Source organism: Taudactylus pleione, unplaced genomic scaffold (genome assembly GCF_031769625.1).
Source record: "Taudactylus pleione unplaced genomic scaffold, aTauple2 ptg000036l, whole genome shotgun sequence".
Taxonomy (NCBI): Eukaryota; Metazoa; Chordata; class Amphibia; order Anura; family Myobatrachidae; genus Taudactylus; species Taudactylus pleione.
The window spans coordinates 3,521,201-3,543,843 of NW_028284438.1; the positions used below are offsets into that span (position 1 = coordinate 3,521,201).

At 42.8% G+C, this 22,643-nt stretch overlaps 1 protein-coding gene across 1 annotated transcript in view; it reads left to right on the forward strand.

Moving 5' to 3' along the window:
- LOC148538795 (bifunctional heparan sulfate N-deacetylase/N-sulfotransferase 3-like) overlaps positions 1-22,643 on the forward strand; it is a 298,794-nt gene that overhangs the window by 177,611 nt on the left and 98,540 nt on the right. The window contains exons 3-5 of the mRNA XM_088452217.1: positions 477-564; positions 4,865-5,019; positions 20,741-20,926. Coding sequence (XP_088308343.1) covers positions 477-564; positions 4,865-5,019; positions 20,741-20,926 — 429 coding nt within the window. The remainder of the gene's footprint in view (positions 1-476; positions 565-4,864; positions 5,020-20,740; positions 20,927-22,643) is intronic.

The window sequence follows — 22,643 nt, forward strand, 5'->3', positions numbered from 1 at the left end:
GGTTCAGTGCTTGCTGCCAACCTCTATGTGGGTACCCAACCCAATCGGAAGTATAAATTATATTGTTGGAGGTCAGCGCTACACATAAATGATATGCGAATACCTGTATTTAGAAATTGGTATTTTAATGGTTAAGATGGAGACATGGAGCACCTTACAACAGTGTAAATATGGTGCAGTATTGCAGATGCGGTATTAGTGAGTTTTAAATGTGATGATGCAAAACTCTAGTGCATCAATCAAGGGATGAGTGCCACCAGTTCGGGTGTAGTAAAAGTTAGTAAATCAATGTCTCGCATACAATGATGATATAAGTCCAGTATATAGCACCAGTGGAGTAGGATAGGATCCAACCAGTGTTTGCATGCGTCTTGTTATGTTGGGTGTGTATCAGTATGTGTCTGGTGGGGCGGCGTCCCGTATCCCCCAGGTGCACATACTTACATTTTCTGAACACTGACTTTTCTATTTTACAGGCTCTTCTTGATACGCAAAAGTTACTTAGAACTAAAGTTTCAAATTTTACTTTTAATCTGGGATTCTCTGGAAAGTTCTACCACACAGGTAAGTGCATTTAGCAAGAAGAACACAACATTGTCTTGGTTTGCACTTTCCTTCTTCTAATGCCCAGTTCTTGCTTTAAAAATACCACCTGATCTTTGTCCATGGTACAGTGATTATGTTAACAAATGCAATAGCAGTACCTCTATGGTAGGGCTAGATGGTAGACTATATGTAGGATTAACAGCAAGTTAACAAGAACAGAATGTTCATAGATCAATTGGCATCAACAGGACATGATTAGCAACACACTATTACATTTTCTACAGTGGTGTAGCCAGGTGAGCCTAGGTACAATTGCTCCGTTTCAGCATTATATGTAGCTCAATATAGAGTTGGTGTAAAAGTACTAAAACCAAGCACTGATATGGGGCTGATTCTGAGATGGACAGATCTCTGCACATGGGAGCAAAGGTTTGCAGACAGCGCATGCACAGAAGTTAATTTACGCAGTTTTGCATACAGTATGTCCGCCATATGGAACTTAGACAGATGTGTCTTTCCGTGAAATTGTGCATTTCGGGAAACAACTGGGCGGCAACAATGCGAGCTTGTGGCACAGCCCTGACTTCTGGCAATGTTGTGGGTGTATATCAAATGCTTAGTGTGATTTTCAGTTGTGTGTATAGCGAGTCTGTTTCTGACGGATTATGATGGTTGTAGAGGCTGGCATAATATCAACGACGGCATGTTTCTGTTTCCAGATGCACGAACCTGCGCGTTAGCATAAGGTAGTAAATCAGGCTTCATCTACAGCCACAATACATCAGAAACAGCCCCAAAGTCTGTAACAATGATCATGGCATCACTTATTCAGTCCAAAACTTCATTCATTTTCATGCGGAACAAGCTGACAGTTTTATTAAACACACCCATTTTTACATATTTTTATATTGCACTATCAATCGGTGGAAGTCTATAAATGTGTTTTAAAATAAAAAAAAGTACATATTATGATATACATGTATTATTTATAAAGGATATTATTTTCCTTTCATAAAAGGAAATTTGCAAGTACAAATGTTTCAACATACAGCTATCCTCAAATTGTGCAAATAGCGCCATTTGGTGTGCCACGGATTTGCCAATTTAGCCACACCAAACCACTAATCATAAGTACCTAGTACACTATAAGCCCACTAAGACATATAATTAAGGAAAAAGTAGCACAAATGAGGAGAAAGTAGTAAAATTGAGGAAAAAGTATACAATCTAGGGTAAAAAGGCAAAGGACAGGTCTGAAATGAGTGACCCGCATTGTTATGCTTAATCTGTGACTTTATGTCTATTCTTTTGCTACTAAAATACCAATTCTAAGTACCAAATACACTATAAGTCAAAAATTTGGAAATTTTTTTTGAAAAAGTAGCAATATTGATAAAAAATTATGCAGTCTGTGTATAAAGTAAAAAATAGATCTGATACGAGTGCTATGCCCCATGCATTGTTATGCCTTATCTGTGACAAAATACTAAATTCTCAAATAATAGCTAATCTTAAGTACATAATACACTATGGGCTTGATACAGAGATGCACGCTATTGCAGCCGCAATGTTCATTGACACACCTGTGACACTCCCATAACACACCCCTGAGACTGACTTTGTTTGCCCCAACTTCAGGCCATGTCCTAGTCACCAGCCAGGCACGGCCAAGGTTTTGCATCACCATTCATTTAAAGTGTCTCTGGGCCCTTTTTGATGTTATTTAGATATTCTCTGAACCTTTCTTTTGGGGTTCTGGTGGTGCATATTGTTTTGGGCATTCACAGCACAATACATAAATGACAAAGCTCGATTGGCAATTTTTAAATTGCTTGATGCTTAAAGGATCTCCTCCATTGCTGGCACGTACTCTATTCTTAATATGTTTACAAGTTTACATCTGGAATGTTTACAACATAAGTTACCCATCAGTTTCTTGGTAACCATGGGCCTCATTCAGAGATGAATGCTAACCTGATGGTTAGCACACATCTCCGATGGTGGGAGGACTGCGCATGTCCATCCCTCCATCTCTGAGTTCGCTCGCAGTGCCTCCCAGCCGCAGCCTGATTGACAGGCTGCAGTTTTGGGAGGCGGAGCGGTGGAGTTCCCTGGCAGTGTTCCCAGTGTCCCACCCTTTTTCCGGGAGGGATGATGATAGGGTCTGCATGGGCGCACACAGAATTCCTGGCCTCGCAAGCTGCCAGGACACAGTCAGGCTGCAGTAAGCTTCAGCTACTGCAGCCTGCGGTCGCAGCGCTGTGATCACGCAGATGCAGCAAGGAGGTTTGTGACTCCTCCTTCTGCATTTTCATTTTAAATGGACAGAATTGCACAGCCGCTTGTGTGTATTGTAGCTGTGCAATTCCGTCCACCTCTGAATCAGGCCCCATGTCCCAACTACATCCTTAGCTTATTTATTACCTTTAAAAGTACTTGGTGCCTGATAATGAAGAATCTTATAGTTTCTATTAATTATAGATTGAATACATCTCGAGCTGTTATTAAACTGTAAAATAAAGGCAAGCGAGGGTTTATCTTTATCATTTATCATTTTATCAATGGAGGGAGTGATACAAAGAATATAGTAGCCACATTTTTAATGTTAGATAATATAATGTTATTTTATTGCTACCTAGCAATTTCTATATAAGGGTTAATTACTATTCACTGCATAAATTTTATTTTGCTTGTTTATTATGTTAAATTCCATGTTTGTCTGTCTGGTTATGCATTCGGACACCCTTGCACCGATTGGGATGAAACCAATGAGAGGTGGTCCAGTTGGATCCTGGCTAGGTTTTAGGGGGGTGAAGGTTCCGGTCTGACCTCCCGTTGGGCAGAACTTTGACCCAGGGAGCCTGTTCTGTGCCTTCCACTGGATGGATTTAGATGAAAACTTCACAGAGTGTTAATATTGCATCTCAAAAGACATACTAGGGGGTTGAGGTCCCATTCGGATTTGGATGAAAACTTCACAGAGGGGTGGTAATTGGTGTGGGATGCCTAATGGAGTGTTTGGGGTCCCAGTCAGACCTCATGGAGGAGTGCACTGGGCAGAACTTTGACCCAGGGAGCCTGTTCTGGGTCTTCCACTGGATGGGTTTGGATGACTTCACATAATAAACTTAATAACTCCCAGGTACGTCAGGTAGTTTTAAATAAATGAACATTTTTTATATACTGTATGTTTAGTTATTACACCAGCACAGAATTGTGTTTATATTTGTAAGTAAAAAGACTAGGATATAGCAGCAGTTCAAGACCATCGCGACCATCGGGCTTGCGATGAGACCCTTGCGGTAGGGTCTCGCTGCCGCAAGCCCTGGAGTGCTTTTGGCTCTATCAGAGCCAAAAGCACTCCCACTGACATCACTAGTGATGTCAGTGGGGCCGGCCCCAGATGGTTGGCGTTCCCATGGGAACGCCTCCGTCTGGGCAGCCACGCCCCTGGCACGCCCACCAAAGGGGGCGTGCTGTCAATCACCATCGACAGCACGCCTCCTTTGGTGCGAGACCCATAACGATGGCTTGGCCATCGTTATTCGGGTCTCGCGCATGCGCACGACGGAGCCGCCTCCGTCGTGTGCATGCGCACTTGGGCAACATCGACCCGCTTGCGAGCGCTCAGCGCTCGCGAGCGGGTCTGATTCAGGCCCTTAATGCCTTGACATGTTTCTCTAATGTCCTGGTTTTATAATCTGCTTTGTGACAAAGCTAGTATTTTGGCACACATTTCTGCATGGGTTGGGTTTGAAATACCGGCAGCTGAGCCCTAACCTCCCCGGGGGGTGCCTAACCCTAACCTCCCCTCGGTGGTGCCTTTCCCTAACCCCCCTCCTGCACCCTAAACCTAACCCTCCCTGGGGGGTGCCTAACCCTAAGTCCCCCAGAGGGTGCCTAAACCTAATCCCCCCCCACCCCCCAGCATCTAAGACTTATCTGGCTCCAGTGTCTTACAATCGGAATGCTGGCTGTCGGGCTTCCAACGCCGGTATCCTCATCCGTAAGGGGATAGTGGCGTTGGCATTTTGCCTGACGGCGGGATGGCGGCGTCATTATATCAACGGCTGGCATCTGGTCTGCCGGGATATGAGTGGGTAAGCCTTCTCCATCTGCACCTCCATTCTGTGCACACTAATCAGCTTCTATCACATCATTCCTTTGGATCTTTCAAATATACCAATATTTTTCGAGGCAAATTATTGGTTTATTTGGGCATCTAGCTTTCTATATAGACAATATTTGAACAAATGTTTACTAACACTACGCTTTAGGTTAATACTTTAATTAATGTTTCCCTTCATTCTGATTTCAGGTACTGAGAAGGAGGATAAAGGAGATGACCTCTTGTTGGGATCAGTGGATGAGTTTTGGTGGTTCCCTCACATGTGGAGCCACATGCAGCCTCATCTCTTCCATAACGAGTCTTCACTGGTGGAACAAATGATTCTCAACAAAAAATTTGCTCTGGTAAAAATAAATAAATACATAGAATGTGGTGTACCACGTCCAGTACATAACATGCATTGCAATCATATACAGATTGATGTTATGTTAGCATTTTATGCATTTTGGGGTAGATTTACAAAGGTGCTGGTTGTCAAAATCACTGATAATTGGAGACTTTGAGCTTGATTCAGAGATGAACGCTAATGTGATTGCAGCTGTGATTACATGCGGACCACAGCTATAAAAATATGCTAATAGTTTCAAAGCTTACCCAAGCATAGGTTAGCCCACTGCTGCCTTCTCATCTGCGTCTGACATAACGTACCAGTGTAAATATAGGTAACATTGACGCACATTGATCAGCCATGCCACCCATGCGGCAGGTCTGACCTCTCTCAAATACAGCGGCTCTCCTGACACACAGAGAGCTCTCATGCTGTGCTGGAGGTCGCAATGGCTAATTTATGGCCATGTAACGGCATTTAAATGGTCACACCATGCCTGCGTTTTTTTTGTAACCACCCCCGGTTACATCCCCTAACGCCGACTACCTATGTGCAAGATGATCAGTTGTCAATGTCTACTGAAAGTGAATGCTTGCATATACAGTGGCCAATAAGTAGATCATTATGAGAGAAGTGATAATACTGTTAATGACATCCCCTGGAGTCACAAAATACTGTCCACTGAAGTCAAATAAGTATTGGAAACATACTCAAAAAAATTATGAATGGAGTCTAGCAATATGCCTGAATGTGACTGCCACTATCCTGTCTGCCTTAAAGGCTAACTCCTAACTGACTATTTGGGGTAGAATTAGTTGACCTACAGTATTTTTTGGGGGGATACAGTAGTTGGTGGATCTGTTAATTTGGTGAGTTAGTGAGTCTGCTCAAACTGTTTGCACTGTGCTGAGTAAGTGAGAGAAATTCAACATGTTGTTGTTCTTTTAGAAAAAAAAGACAGCATGCAATAATTACCATAATTATTCAGCACAATCATATATTAATTCTTGATATTAAAATATTTTGGTAAATATTTGTCTAGGGGTTTATTTGATAAAATGCAGCTCTGTCTGTCTCGATGAAAAGTGATATATGTTGTGACACATTATAGTAGTGTTATGTTAGTGTATGTTTTATATATACATATATATATATATATATACTGTATATATGAAATACAAAAGTTGAAAAGCAAGTGCCTCATAGTGTAATATGCTTATTACTGAGACATGAGACATCATTGAGGCATTATTTCACATGGAGTTAGGCATCATTAAGAGAAGGTGCCACATTTATCCAACTTATTTCCTATGAATTAATAGATTGGATACTTTAACTGGTTTAGCTGACGTGTACACTTTAAAAGGTTTCTGTCCTTAAAAACCAATCTTGCTCCCTGCCTCCAGTCTTAATTATTACTTTATTTTTGCAAGCTCAGGACATGTCCCCATATGTGCACACTGATCATATTTCAGATAGGAATGAAGAGTCTCTGTTCTTTCTCTCCATATATATGTATTAATGAGCTTGGACTAAAAGCCTCTTCTAAAAACTACAAGAGGGAGACATGCCTGTTTACTAGGGTATTACTGTACGCATATTTAGTGTGGATGATGCATGCATATAACCAATAAGCATATTACACTATGAGATGCTTGTTTTTCACCTTTTGTATTTCATGAACATCGGTAACTTTACAACAAAGGTCCATCTGGAAAAACACGAGCTGCCACTGGTGTTGACGGGACCATAGTGGAAGATCATACTGAATTACTCATTTCAATTAATATTTGGACAGTGCATCTGAATGGTTAGGCACTGTGACTAGTACTTGTGTTGTGCATATATATATCTATATATTAGGGGTGTGCACCGGACACTTTTCGTGTTTTGTGTTTTGGTTTTGGATCTGGATCTTTCTTCGTGTTTTGGATCTGGATTGGTTTTGCCAAAACCACCCTTCCGTGTTTTGGGTTCTGGGTTTTGTGTTTTGGATTTGGATTTTTTCTTAAAAAATAAAAAAAAAACGCTAAAATCACATAAATGGGCCTTTTTTTGTTCCTACGCTATTAATAACCCCAATAACATTAATTTCCACTCATTTCCACTCTATTCTGAACACCTCACACCTCACAATATTGTTTTTAGGCCAAAAGGTTGTACCGAGGAAGCTGGATGACTATGCTAAGCGACATAAGGGGGCGGCACAAACACGTGGCCCATCTAGGAGTGGCACTGCAGTGGCAGACAGGAAGCCAATCAGCGTTATGGTGCCCATTTGCATGTAGCACGAACCCGGGAGATCCGTGCTACATGCATCTGTGTGATTGGCACAGAGCAATGACAGGTCCGTGAGACCCGTCTGTGCTGCTGTGGTAAAAAAAAAAAAAAAAAACCTGTGTAAAAAAAGAAAAAAATGGCGTGCACCCCCCCAAAAAAGAGCAACCAGCCCCGGGCATTAGTAACCCAGTGCTGGGTGTGCTTAAATACAGGGGACAAACGACATAGGGGTCCCCTGTACTTAAGCACAACCAGCACCGGGCTAGTCAGAACCAGCGCTGGTTGCCAAAATACGGGGGACAAACGACGTAGGGGTCCCCTGTATTCTGCGCAACCAGCTCTGGGCTCTGATCCGGTCCTGGTTCTGGAAATATAGGGGACAAAAAATGAGTAGGGTTCCCCTGTATGTTCCAGAACCAGCACTGGACTTTTTCTAGTGGGGGGCTGATGCCACAGCCAGGGGAGCCCTTTCACCGGGCCCCCCAGCCGCAGCATCAACCCTGACCGCTAGTCAGCCCAGGCCGGGGATCCCTGGAGAGCTGGGGACCCCCCCAATAAAGGGGTCACCCTCTCCAGGGCACCCCAGGCCCAGGCTGATAGCCCGGGGCTATCCCCGCCACCCCTGGTGGCGGTGGGTGGCGGGTTGATTGTGTGGTGTGGTGTAAATAAAGAATATCAAACATTGTCTTTACAAGTAGAACTGCAAGTCCCAGCTAGCCTGCCCCGCATGCTGGTACTTGGAGAACCACAAGTACCAGCATGCAGGGCATTAAGGGCCCACTAGTACCTGTAGTTCACCTGTAAAAAAAATGTTTAAAAAAACACAGGACACACACACCGTGACAGTATAAGTTTATTAAACATACATACACACACACACATGTACACATACTCACCTATGTAACCTGTAGCATCGGTCCACTTGTCCGGTAAAGTATCCCTAGGGGACCTGTGAAAAAAAACATACTCACCATCTCCTATGCGAGGTTCTGTCCTCTTCGTTCCAAAGTAGGCATCCCCGGACTTGGCAAAAAAAAAAAACGAAAACGCGATCCACGAACTTAGTACCGTTCTATAGAACGGTACTTCCCGAATGAGAGCTTAGCGGCGGGGTATCACCATGGAAACCCCGCTGCTAAGCGTTCATTGGCTGAGAGAGGTCATCTCCCGTCTCTCAGCCAATGAACGGCTCCCTCCATTGTAGTCAATGGTGGGAACCGCAGGGTAAACTTTAATAACCTTGCGGCTCCCAGCATTGACTACAATGGAGGGAGCCGTTCATTGGCTGAGAGAGACGGGAGATGGCCTCTCTCAGCCAATGAACGCTTAGCAGCGGGGTTTCCATGGTGATACCCCGCCGCTAAGCTCTCATTCGGGAAGTACCGTTCTATAGAACGGTACTAAGTTCGTGGATCGCGTTTTCGTTTTTTTTTTTTTGCCAAGTCCGGGGATGCCTACTTTGGAACGAAGAGGACAGAACCTCGCATAGGAGATGGTGAGTATGTTTTTTTTCACAGGTCCCCTAGGGATACTTTACCAGACAAGTGGACCGATGCTACAGGTTACATAGGTGAGTATGTGTACATGTGTGTGTGTGTGTGTGTGTATGTATGTTTAATAAACTTATACTGTCACGGTGTGTGTGTCCTGTGTTTTTTTTAAACATTTTTTTACAGGTGAACTACAGGTACTAGTGGGCCCTTAATGCCCTGCATGCTGGTACTTGTGGTTCTCCAAGTACCAGCATGCGGGGCAGGCTTGCTGGGACTTGCAGTTCTACTTGTAAAGACAATGTTTGATATTCTTTATTTACACCACACCACACAATCAACCCGCCACCCACCGCCACCAGGGGTGGCGGGGATAGCCCCGGGCTATCAGCCTGGGCCTGGGGAGCCCTGGAGAGGGTGACCCCTTTATTGGGGGGGTCCCCAGCTCTCCAGGGATCCCCGGCCTGGGCTGACTAGCGGTCAGGGCTGATGCTGCGGCTGGGGGGCCCGGTGAAAGGGCTCCCCTGGCTGTGGCATCAGCCCCCCGCTAGAAAAAGTCCAGTGCTGGTTCTGGAACATACAGGGGAACCCTACTCATTTTTTTCCCCTGTATTTCCAGAACCAGGACCGGATCAGAGCCCAGAGCTGGTTGCGCAGAATACGGGGGACCCCTACGTCGTTTGTCCCCCGTATTTTGGCAACCAGCTCTGGTTCTGACTAGCCCGGTGCTGGTTGTGTTTAAGTACAGGGGACCCCTATGTCGTTTGTCCCCTGTATTTAAGCACACCCAGCACTGGGTCACTAATGCCCGGGGCTGGTTGCTCTTTTTTTGGGGGGGGGCACGCCATTTTTTTCTCTTTTTACACAGGTTTTTTTTTTTTTTTTTTACCACAGCAGCACAGACGGGTCTCACGGACCCGTTAGTGCTCTGTGTCAATGACACAGATGCAAGTAGCACGGATCTCCTGGTCCGTGCGTGCATCTGTGTCATTGAAATACACAGCAGCACAGACGGGTCTCACTGACCCATCTGTGCTCTGTGTCACTGTCAATCACACAGATGCATGTAGCACGGATCTCACGAGTCCGTGCTACATGCAAATGAGCACCATAATGCTGATTGGCTGAGAGCCGTGACAGACGGCTCTGTCAGCCAATCAGCACTTTGCCCATTAAAGGCAAAGGCATTTTTTTTAAAATGGCCGCTCGAGGCAAAACCTCGAGATCCGACAGCAGATCTCGAGGTTTTGCCTCGGGAGAGGGATCCGGGGCAGACAGGGAGATCCGAGCTTGGGCTCGGATCGCCCCGGATCCCCGAAGTTCGGGTGGGTTCGGTTCTCAGGGAACCGAACCCGCTCATCCCTACTATATATATATATATATATATATATATATATACAACAGAGACTGTTCATTCCTATCTGAAACATGATCAGTGTGCACATATGGGGACATGTCCTGAGCTTGCAAAAATTTAATAATAATTAAGACTGGAGGCAGGGAGCAAGATTGTTTTTAAGGACAGAGACCTTTTAAAGTGTACACGTCAGCTAAACCAGTTATACTATCCAATCTATCAATTCATAGGAAATTAGTTGGATAAATGAGGCACCTTCTCTTATTGATGCCTAACTCCATGTGAAATAATGCCTCAATGATGTCTCATGTCTCAGTGTTGTCACTAGTTCTTGATTCGGAAGTCTGTATTGCCATGCATATGGGTTCAACCCTCACAATCTGTCTCCACTTGCTATAGGAGATAGGTGCCGCGATAGCTGTTAGATTATTATTATTGTCTGTTCACTTATCATAAACTACTAAAAACAACCACATTTCAAAAAAGAGATAGAAACAACTTAAAAAGAATAGGTTGAATAACAATGTAGCAACCCATATGTCGATCGTAACTACTTTTTAAGTATAGCACAGCCAAGTAAAAAAGTATGCCTCATTTCCCTTAAACCCATTTAAATGCATTTCTTTTTTTACTATTATTGTTGAGGCGACATACATTCAGCTGTGTGATCAAAAGAAGAAATTCTCAATGTGATAAAATACAGAATAAATGTTATGCTTTTGTGCAGCATACATTAACCGCTCACCAAAGTAAAATATCAGAAAGCCAATGGATAAAACATAAATCAGTGACTAAAATAAAAAATAGAAATATAAAAAGCTGGGAAAAGTATCTAACTGGGAACCATATCTCTGAATAACATATATATTTTATATTACATCCATTCCTAACCTGAAGTTATATAACACATTGCATGCACAAAATAGATGTTGTATTGCTTCAATTACTGCCCACAGATCATTTTTTTTTCAGTTCATGTATTCCGTTTTCACAGTTATTTCTCATCCTTCTGATGTTCCCCTAAGCTTTGTAACCACCCACACTTCTATTTAGTCGAATGTTCTTACTATCAGTGAACTCTCTCTGAAAGCAGGTCTTCATGGTTTAAGGACAGTGGACTATGCCAGTCTCTGATGTCTCACAGATAATGCTTTTGAATACTACAACAATGTTCATTTCAGCAAAGGAAAAACTTTTTTGCAAAATATGAAGAGTAAAAGTGATTTAAAACCAGGCTAATATATAATCCAGGGACTTTTAATAGAATCGTGTTTTTTTTTTACATATTTGATATATTTATGTAAGTCTCAGACTCCGAAGAATCGTCCTGATTTTTTTAACTCTTGAAAAGTTTGGTGTTTAGGAGACATAGAGGGTAATCTGCAAACATTGCCTTTGAGAGCAAATTTGCAAAAATTCATAGCAAACAATTTTCCTTGTCTACCTTTCAGACAAATAAATTACTTACTTCACTTCTTCAGGGTAATCGGTATGTAGTCAGGAAGCCGGCGGTCAAAATGCCGGCATCGGTGTCTAAGTACCGATGCCTATGATTAGCCCCACGACGAAATCCTGACGCCCGGCAAACCAATTGTAGGTAAGTCGGGCGTTGGATGCCGATAGCCATGGGGGGGTTAGGTTTAGGCTCACCCAGGGGGACTTTAGGGTTAGGCACCCCCCCTGGGAGGGTTAGGGTTAGGCTAGGGGAAGAGGTGTTAGGGTCAGACACCAGCCGGGGGGAGATTAGGGTTAGGCATCCCCCAGAAGGGAGGGTTAGGGGGGGAGAAGGGAGGGTTGGGTTAGTTACTCACCCCAGTCGGGATCTTCATCTGCCGGCCTTCCGGCATCTCGATTTCATCCACCGGGCTTAGGTTTGGCGGTCATACATACCTATTACAGTGTAATCAATGTAAATTTCAACCCAAATGCAATGTTAGTAAATAAATATAATTGGAGATAAAAATAGGCAATCACTGCATTGTCAGCTACCCAAGCATAGCAAATAACATTTTTTTTTTATCCCACCGGTAAAGGTAGAGCTTGCAATCAGCGACAGAACCGGGATAATAGGAATCAGCAGCTCTACAACACATGAATGCCCTGAGAAAGGGATCTCCCTTTCCCTGTTCTTTTCCAGACTAAATTATTGGAGTTTCCAAGAGACTCAACCCAGATTACAGAAACACTTAGGATCTGACCGGCATGTAACTGTCCAAATGCTTCCTAACCAGAGCTGACCCTAGGCATAGACGGTATAGGCAAATGCCATAGGGCAACTGGAAAAGCCTAGAGGCATCTGGAAAACTCCCGGGGAAACAGGGCAGTTGCTGTCCTCCAATGGGATGTACAGGCTTTCCGTGACTGCTGCGCCATTGCCTGTCATATTATATGACATGAAGCAGAGCAGCAGCAGCAGAGAGCCTGTACAGCTCAGTGCCAATAATACAGCTCCTGCAGCTTCCATCTGTTTAATATTATACACAGCAGAGCGCTTGCTGCGGAGCCGGGGGAAGACAACAAAGGTAAATAAATTATGAGTGCTTGTTAAAGAGCCTGGGGACTGGATTGCTGGAGACACACAAGGGGGAGAGATTTGAAGGCTGGAGACACACAAGAGGAAGACATGTGAAGGCTGTAGACACACAAGGAGAAGAGATTTGAAGGCTGGAGACACACAAGGGGCTGAGATTTCATGGCTGGAGAAAAACAAAGGGGAGAGATTTGATGGTTTGACCCACACAAGGAGGAGAGATTTGAAGGGTGGAGACACACAAGGGCAGTGATTTGATGGCTGGAGACACAAAAGGGGGAGTGATTTGATGGTTGGAGACACAAAAGGGGGAGAGATTTGATGGCTGGCGACACACAAGGGGGAGAGATTTGAAGGCTGGAGACACACAAATGGGAGAGATTTGATTGCTGGAGACACACAAAGGGGAGAGATTTGAAGGTTGGAGACACACAAGGGGGAGAGATTTGATGGCTGGAGACACCTAGGGCATCACATTGGTCAGGGCCGGATCTGCTCCTAATAACATATGGAAGGGAGCAGTATGCTAGTGGAGCATGAGTCCTTCTCATATACAAACCTCAAATAACAATATGAAGCTATGTAGTAAAAGGTGATTTTTACATTTATTCCCCACTGAGTTGAAGCCCTGGCTTCCATGGCTATTGTCCTATTTTCTAGTCATTTGTAGCCATAGAGAAGTGAAGTGTCTGGAGGACACAGTAGGTATGCTCTCAAAAGACATTTACGTGAAGTGCCACTTTTGATCTGTAAGCTCTTACTTAGGGCAGGCTTCATTGTATTAATGTATGTTGTGCAATAACTGTTGTTTTAGGTACCCTGTTTTTTTTTAGGAAAAATGGTAGTACAGCATTTGGTAAGTAAGCCCCACTTACAGTGCCTCAAAAGGATATCTGAATAATAGTATCCCAGGGGCACCACGTAACTACAGAACTTGGTAGGAACTGATAGTCTTGCAGCCATCCAAATGGTGTCTACTAAATTCTGGAAGAGAGCAACATGTCAGTAGTATAATAATAACAACATGAGCCTGTTGAGCAGAAGGTGTCCCGCTACAATGATATACATTATATTCCATTGATTTGCTTAGAAATTTTCATATTCTTTCAAAATCAAAGAAAAAATATAAACGTAATTATTAATATTGTGTCTATCTGTTTTACATTTGTAGATTATCTCAAATCCAGCAATTTGCAGGATCCCAAACAGCATGGATTTACTGGGGGGAGATCATGTCAGACAAATATTAACTTTTTTGACTGGGTGACTAAGGAAATAGATAAAGGGGGGGCATAGATATAGCTTATCTAGACTTTAGTAAGGCTTTTGACACTGTTCCACATCACAGACTGTTAAATAAACTGGAAAGCATGGGATTGGATACAGAGATAGTTGAATGGATACGATCATGGCTGCAGGATAGGAAACAGAGAGTTGTAGTAAAGGAGTGCAGTCTCAAGAGGGAAATGTTACCAGTGGAGTACCTCAGGGATCTGTACTTGGACCAGTGCTTTTTAATATCTTTATTTGTGACATTGCAAGTATTGAAGGGAAACTTAGCCTTTTTGCAGATGACACAAAGGTATGCAACAGGGTAGACACACCAGGAGGGGTAAAACAAATGATTGATGATCTAGGTAGACTAGAGGAATGGTCAAGAACGTGGCAACTACAGTTTAATGATAAAAAATGCAAGATCATGCCCTTGAGTCTCAAAAATCCCAAAGGATAAATATAGTATTAATGGCACTATACTGGAAACTACTGAAGAGGAAAGGGATCTAGGAGTCACTATTTGAGGTGACTTAAAGGCAAGCAAACATTGTAACAAAGCAATGAGGAAGACAAGTCAGATGCTTGGTTGCACAGGGAGAAGAATCTGTAGCAGAAAGAAAGAAGTGATAATACCACTGTATAGGTCATTGGTATGGCCTCATCTTGAATACTGTGTTCAGTTCTGGAGGCCATATCTCCAGAATGATGTTAATACATTAGAGACTGTACAAAGAAGGGCAACTACAATGGTGCAAGGTCTACACCACAAAACGTACCAGGAAAGACTAAAAGATCTTAATATGTATAGTTTGGAACAGAGAAGGGAAAGGGGGGACATGATAGAAACATTCAAATATATAAAGTGTTTTAACAAGGTTAATAAGGTAAAGGAAGGTAACATTCTTCAAAGAAAGAGAACTATTAGAACAAGAGGACATGTTCTGAAACTGGAGGGTGGTAGGTTCAGGGGAAATTTGAGGAAAAATTACTTCACAGAAAGGGTAGTGGACAAGTTTAACAGCCTCCCATCAGAGGTGGTAGAGGATAGGGCCCGTATTCAATTTTGATCGAAAAACAGTTTTCGCGTGTTTTGGGCGAAAACTTTTTCGACGATGACGTCATTTCGCCAGGTGGAAAAGTATCGCCGTATTCAATTTGAAAGACTTTCCGTCTAGGCGGAAAGTCAATGCAATGTAAAAGGTGAAAAAGATTCGCCAATGAATAGCAGGCGGAAAAAAGTGCAGAATTGGGGTTTTGGGGTGCAACGTTGTGGGAACCCCCATGCAGCCTTTAGACAGTCCCCAAAAGGTAAACTGTATCAAAAATATTTTAAAAAACACTTAAGGACACCCCAATTTGTCAAAAATATTTTAAAAAACACTTAAGGACACCCCAAAAAATCATTTTGAATTTGGGGGTGAAAAAAAAAATGTTGGGGGTCAAAGTTAAAAACTAGCGAACTTGACTCTGGGGGGGTGCCCAAGTATGCCCCAGGTGTTTTTTTCATTGCAGGGGCTTGCAGCAGGTGGATTTTTCTAATTTTTTTAAACTTAACTTTAGCAACTTTAAAATATGCTGGCCCCCATTTTCAAGTACCCCAAATTTGCTGGGATAAGTTATTTTCTGCAAAAAAACCTCCAGAATACTATTCTGCACCACTTATACAAAAAAGCTATTTAGCAGCTATTGAGCCCGTTTAAAAACACCAAATACCTTCAGCAAGCCAAATCGGGGGGTACCATAGCTAAACCCCATGTCAGAGCATCTTTTGGGGGGTGTCAGGCTGATTTCCTCAAATCTGACAGTACTTTCCGCTTGTTTAAGTTTCGCCGGGACCCGTTTTCGCCTACTTTCAAATTGAATACGGCGATACGCGGGCACGCACGCGATACTTTTCCGCCTGCAAAGCACACGATGTAGGCGAAAATCCGGTAGGTGAAAAAGTATCGAGGCTCGGTTCAAATTGAATACGGGCCTAAGACAGTAGAGCAATTTAAACATGCATGGGGTAGACATAAGGATATCCTTCAGAAGAAGAAAGGATCAATAAGGTTTGAGGTAACAATATGTTTCAAAATGGGGCAGACTAGATGGGCCAAGTGGTTCTTATCTGTCGTCAAATTCTATGTTTCTATGCAATACATATTTAATGTTATTTATTTAAAACCAAATAGAAATGCAATTCAGAATAAAGTGCTTTACATGTTTTAATTGAAATGCTAAAACTGTAGAATTTCTGTTGCCAAATACAAACACAAGCTTAATCTATAAGAGAATATTATAATACAAGGTTATATTATAAACTAAAATCACATCATTTATATTAAATATCTATAAACATTATGAATTGGTTGAAGAACACATATTGTACATATAGAGACAGACAGACCGAGTGATCAATCGACAGACAGACAGATGAATAGATAGATCGATAGATACTGTAGATATATTATAATGGTATGATTTTTCCAACAAATAACATATACTGTACCAAGCAATAGATAACTTGCACTCATTTTCTCTTAAATATTAGTGTTCATATCATTTATATAATGTGCCTAACCTGATTGTTGTGATGGTAAAAAAAAATATGAGTACAGTTACTGTGCATACCAGCTCCGAGTAGACAAGGATCCTTATTTTCAACTGGGAAGATAATGCTGTTGGCCCAAAGCAAGCCTCGATTTGAATACTTGGCATGTTTTCAGCAATTATAATATATTATATATAATATGAATTTGGCAAGGACTTTGCATCACATTGCAAATTCACTGAATATTTAACAAATCAATTTGTCTTCAAAACGGTGAGAGCCGTCTGCTTGGTTAAATGCAAAATCTGCAAATAACACAGCTAAGTTGTTTGAATCATCCATCTTCAATAAAGCTGGCTACACACTAGACAATGTGTGTACCCATTGATGGCAGATGCGACGATACAATATATGAGGCGGTCTGTACACACTGCAGGATCTGGTGTGAGACTGTCCAATATATAGTTTCCCCTCCACATCCAGAAGCATGGTGTTGGCCTCCGAATCTTCATATTGGAAGATATTACAAAACATGGAAGCGCGCAATAGTGCGTACACACTGGCCGACATTGATGATTTTTCGTTCCGATTCATCTCAAAATGACAAATTATATAATATATCGTCTAGTGTGTACCCAGCTTTAAGCTTATTTAATACTGTATTTGAACAAATACTCATAATTCTCATCTAGTATGTTCACAAGCGCATGTACTCATCTTGGTTTTTGCAACTGCAAAGAAAATTAATTTACATCTATTGTACTTTTGTGTGATTGTGTTTCTGAATGTAAACGTACATAGTGGAAAGAGTTAAACATTACTTCAAAGAGCACCCTACTACCATTTTCGCACCCCCTCTTCATTGATTTAAAAAGTTTGGGTGTCTGTTTCCTTCTAATCTACCTAAATAGGTAATACTAATGCTAATAGGTAAAAAAACAGACTAATTTTAGCATGTTTTATTAAAATAAAGGCACCCACTAATACAGATATAATAACATTTTATTAGCCTGCTACACAGGCCGGTGTTAGGGTGTTTGGCACCCCCCTGCAAACTATAAAGTTGCACCCTCCCATTTTTTGTAAAGCTGAAAAAAGGTGCATGGTCTCACAAGGAAGGGGCCTGGCCACGCAATAGTACATCCAATTCAAATTACCCCAGACAGTAGCACAATATTATTCACATTACACCGCACATAGTGCCTCTGTTTAACATGACACCACTTAGTGTCCCTTATTCACATTACGACACACAGTAGTGCCCCATTGTTCACGTTACACCACACAGTAGTAGTGCCCCTTATACACATAATACCACAATAGTAGTGTCCCTTACACATAATGCCTACAGTAGTAGTGCCCATTACACATAATGCTCGCAGTAGTAGTGTCCATTACACATAATGCCTGCAGTAATAATACCCCTAATACAATACCCACAGTAGTAGTGCCCCTTATACACATAATACCACAATAGTAGTGCCCCTTACACATAATGCCTACCGTAATACTGCCCCTTACACATAATGTCCGCAGTAGTAGTGTCCCTTACACATAATGCCTGCAGTAATAATACTCCTAATACAATACCCACAGTAGTTGTGCCCCTTACACATGATGCAAACAATAGTAGTGTCCATTACACACAATGCCCACAGTAGTGGTGCTCCTTACACATAATGCCCATAGTAGTAGTACCACTTTCACATAATGCCAACAGTAGTAGTGCCCCTTACACAATGCCCACAGTAGAAGTGTCCCTTATACACATAAAACCACAATAGTAGTCCCCCTTACACATAATGCCTACAGTAATAATATCCCTAATACAATGCCCACAGTAGTAGTGTCCCTTACACATAATGCCTGCAGTAATAATACTCCTAATACAATACCCACAGTAGTAGTGCCCCTTACACATGATGCCCACAATAGTAGTGCCCCTTGCACACAATGCCCACAGTAGTAGTGCCCCTTACACATAATGACCACAGTAGTAGTACCACTTACACATAATGCCCAGAGTAGTAGTGCCCTTTACACAATGACCACAGTAGTAGTGCCACTTACACAATGCCCACAGTAGTAGTGCCTTTTATGCAATGTCCACAATAGTAGTGCCCCTTATACATATAATGCCCACAGAAGTAGTGCCCCTTATACACATAATGCCCACAGTAGTAGTGTCCTTTACATATAATGTATGCAGTAGTAGTGCTCTTTACACATAATGCCTGCTGTAGTAGTGGCCCTTACACAATGCCCACAGTAGTATTGCCCCTTACACAATGCCCACAGTAGTATTGCCCCTTACACAATGCCCACAGTAGTAGTGCCCTTTACACAATGCCCACAGTAGTATTGCCCCTTACACAATGCCTACAGCAGTTGTGCCCCTTACACAATGCCCACAGTAGTAGTAGTGCCCCTTACACAATGCCCACAGTAGTATTGCCCCATACACATAATGCCTACAGTAATAGTGCTCCTTACACAATGCCCACAGTAGTATTGCCCCTTACACAATGCCCACAGTAGTATTGCCCCTTACACAATGCCTTACAGTAGTCGTGTCCCTTACACAATGCCCACAGTAGTATTGCCCCTTACACAATGTCCACAGTAGTATTGCCCCATACACAATGCCCACAGTAGTATTGCCCCTTACACATTATGACACACAACACTGCACTTATTTGAAGCTCTGCTCCTGGCCCACCGCCGTCCAACAGCTCCTCACGCTCTGCGCTATTGGAGAGATGTCATGACCTCATGACGACTCTCCCTATACACACTGCGGGAGCCAGAAGGTATAGATAAGGAGTGAGCTCCAGCTTCTGGCTACAGGAAAGGAGCTGCCGAGCGCCTGCTGGTAACAAAATCTCAGCTCGTGCCCAGCAAATGGAGAAAGCGGCGGCGGCCCCCATCCAATTACAGTACATTACCTACCTGATTGTAGTTGTTATGATGTAAATGATTCTGCGTTTTTGGTGAAGAAAATTTTACATTTTTCAAGGAGAGAGATAAAGTGGAGTAGTGGCCCAAAGCAACGAATCAGCTCTTAACTGTCATTTCAAAGACTGTGCAGGATAAATGACAGATAGATGCTGATTAGTTGCTTTGGGAAACTTCTCCACTTTATCTCTCTTCATGGCTTAATACATCTACCCCAATATCTGAAGGTCTTAAAACATTTTGTCATGGGATGCAGACAGTGTCAGGCATGCAATACAGCAGGCCTATGTGAGATTTACATCATGTATTCCTGGTGATATACTGCACAAAATTAAAGTGGGAAGTTGTAGCTTATGCAGGCAGTGGAGGAGTTGGAGAGCTCTTTGCTGCACTCTGGGAAATTGATGTAGACCACTTCAGGTGCATGTACAAATAGTACAGGACACAGTTGGTCTTGCTCTAAACAGAGATAACAACATCTATACCAGTTAAGCTCAATGTATCCAATCATTGAACAGAGATGGCAACAGTAAGTATATTTGAACTGTTGAAACTTAGGCCCATATTCAATTGCCAGAGAAAAGTCCCGGACTTTTCGCCTATTGGACTTTCCGCCTACATTGCGTGTTTTTGGAGAAACACTTTCTGTGCGCTCAGCCGCTTTTCGCCCTATTCAATTCCAAAGGACGTGAAAACGTGTCCCAGTAAAACTCAAACAGGCGAAAAGTGCTGTCAGATTTGGGGAAATCAGCCTGACAGCCCCCAAAAGACGTACTGACATGGGGGATCACTATGGATACCCCCGAATAGCCCTGCTGAAGGTATTTGGGATGCATAAATGCTCTCAAGTGCTGCTAATTAGCGTCTATTCACAAGTGGTGAAGAATAGCATTTAGCAGGGTTTTTTTGCGAAAATAAGTGGTCCCAGCAAATTTGGGCTACATGAAGTGAGGTTGTAAAAAACGCACTATCAGCAAACACCTGCAATCAAAAAAACACCTGGGGCATACTTGGAGGACCCCCAAGAGTCTATTTCACTAGTTATTATGTTTGTCCCCCAACTTTGGATTTTTTTGCCCCCAAAACAAAAGTACTTTTTTGGGGTGATCTAAAGTATTTTTTTATGTTATTTTGATGCAGTTTACCTTTGGCGGCTGTCCCAAGGCTGCAGGTGTGTTCCCTCAACTTTGCACCCCAAACCCCCAACGCACTTTTCGCCGAGAACAGCTTTTCGTCTGCAATTGAATTTGCCCCTTAGTATTACTTCTTTTGATATCAGGCTCCACTTTCATTCATGTCTCTCAATATATTTTACAGGAGCATGGAATTCCCACTGACATGGGTTATGCAGTGGCTCCTCATCACTCAGGTGTCTACCCAGTGCATATTCAACTTTATGATGCTTGGAAAAAGATCTGGAATATCAAAGTCACAAGTACAGAAGAGTATCCACACTTGAAACCAGCACGTTACAGACAGGGATTTATACACAAAAACATCATGGTAAGTTGTGAAGTGGTACACCTTGCTAAGTCATGACCTTGATTGCGTTAGAAAATCCTAACTTATTAACCTTGTCATGTGAAATGTTATTGTTATGAATCTGCTGAATGGCCAGTGCATCTCAGAATGTTTAGTTCAGATTTGACACAACTTCTAGAGGTGCAGAGTCTAAGACAGTAAAGGTATTCTTCAGAAACTTCCCCAATGAAGTATGGACTTAGTTAAGCTGGGTACACACTGGAGCGATGTCGGACTGATTTACCATTTCGTAATGACAAATTGCCTATATCGATCAGTGTGTATCGGCGATTGCAGCCCTCCCATGGTCGCTAGAGACGGTCACTAGGTTTGATATTGCTAGCGACCTGTAGTAAGTTAATGAAGGATGGATGGGCAATGCCTGTTCAAGGACATTTGTTCCAGTGTCGGAGAAAATGCCCATTGCTCCAGTGTGTGCCCAGCTTCACTGTGACTACACAGGTAGCTGGCCTCAGGGTAAGCAATTAACTTGACTAGAGATGAGTTGAGCAGGACACTAATATAGTGGTAGTGTGGTGCTTGGTGACAATACAATTACCTGTAAATGGATACAGATGAATAGAGGGACAGAGCAGATTAAAAGTCAAAAAGCAGGCCAATGATCAGGGCAGAAGGCTGGCAAGCAGGGGCAGAATATGTTCTGGATACAGAGCAGGAGGCTGGCAAGCAGGGTCACAATATGTTCTGGTTCAAAAAGATATCAAAGAGTATCAAGGAATAAGCCAAGGTTAGAACACAGGCGAGACAGAGAGGACAAATAAATGGGATCAACAACAAAGAATCAAGCAGGATAAATTCAGCAGATTTACTGTAGCTAGTCAGGAAACAAGCAGTATAACCAGCACTAAAGGATGAGATGTATGGCTATTTATAGTGAAGGGAACCAATAAACTGTGAGTACATCAGTCCCATTCTAATCAGTACAAGCTACAGCAACTGCAAGAGGAGAGATGTCCAGGAAACATAGCAATAATGCCTGATATCCCCATTGTAACACTCCAAGGAACCCCAGAAGCCAGCCATAACATCACAGGGGAAACCAACTGCTATTGTGTAGTGATGGCTGGAGAGCAACGGCTGAAGCTGCTGATGTTAACAGTTATTAGTATTACCTTACATTGAGTCTGATTCAGAGTGGGGACGCTTTTGCACAGCAGCTGCATCTTTGGACGCAGCTGCTGTGCTAAAATATGCTAATGTTTGCAAGAGAGATCAGAAGGAAAAAGACGTTTCCTACCAACATTGTTCGGATTGTTTGCAGCATTGGCCATCTAAGTAGCCTAAGTTTACTCAGAATGGCCACTTCCTGCCCGCGTGCGGGGCCATTAAATCACTGGCCTTGACTTTCTATTGAGAAAGTGCTGGTATTCAGGAGCACATTCAGACCCACTCGCTAAGATGCATACTCTCTCTGCTGCTGATGTTATGTATTGTGCGCATGCGTATGCATCGCAGTTGGCATGCGCATACCTTAGCGAAAGTTCACAATGCAATCGCTCGCTGCGCATAGACAGCCCAGCACAGTGAGTGACAGGAGAAGCCGTTTGTAGGTGGTAACAGGGGCTGGCCATTAAAAATGGGGGAGTGGAGGTGCAAACGCAGGCGTGCCTGAGCATCTCAAAAGTGTTTTAGAGGTGTGCATAATTATAAGACAGCATCATAGTACACGTCACCTGGC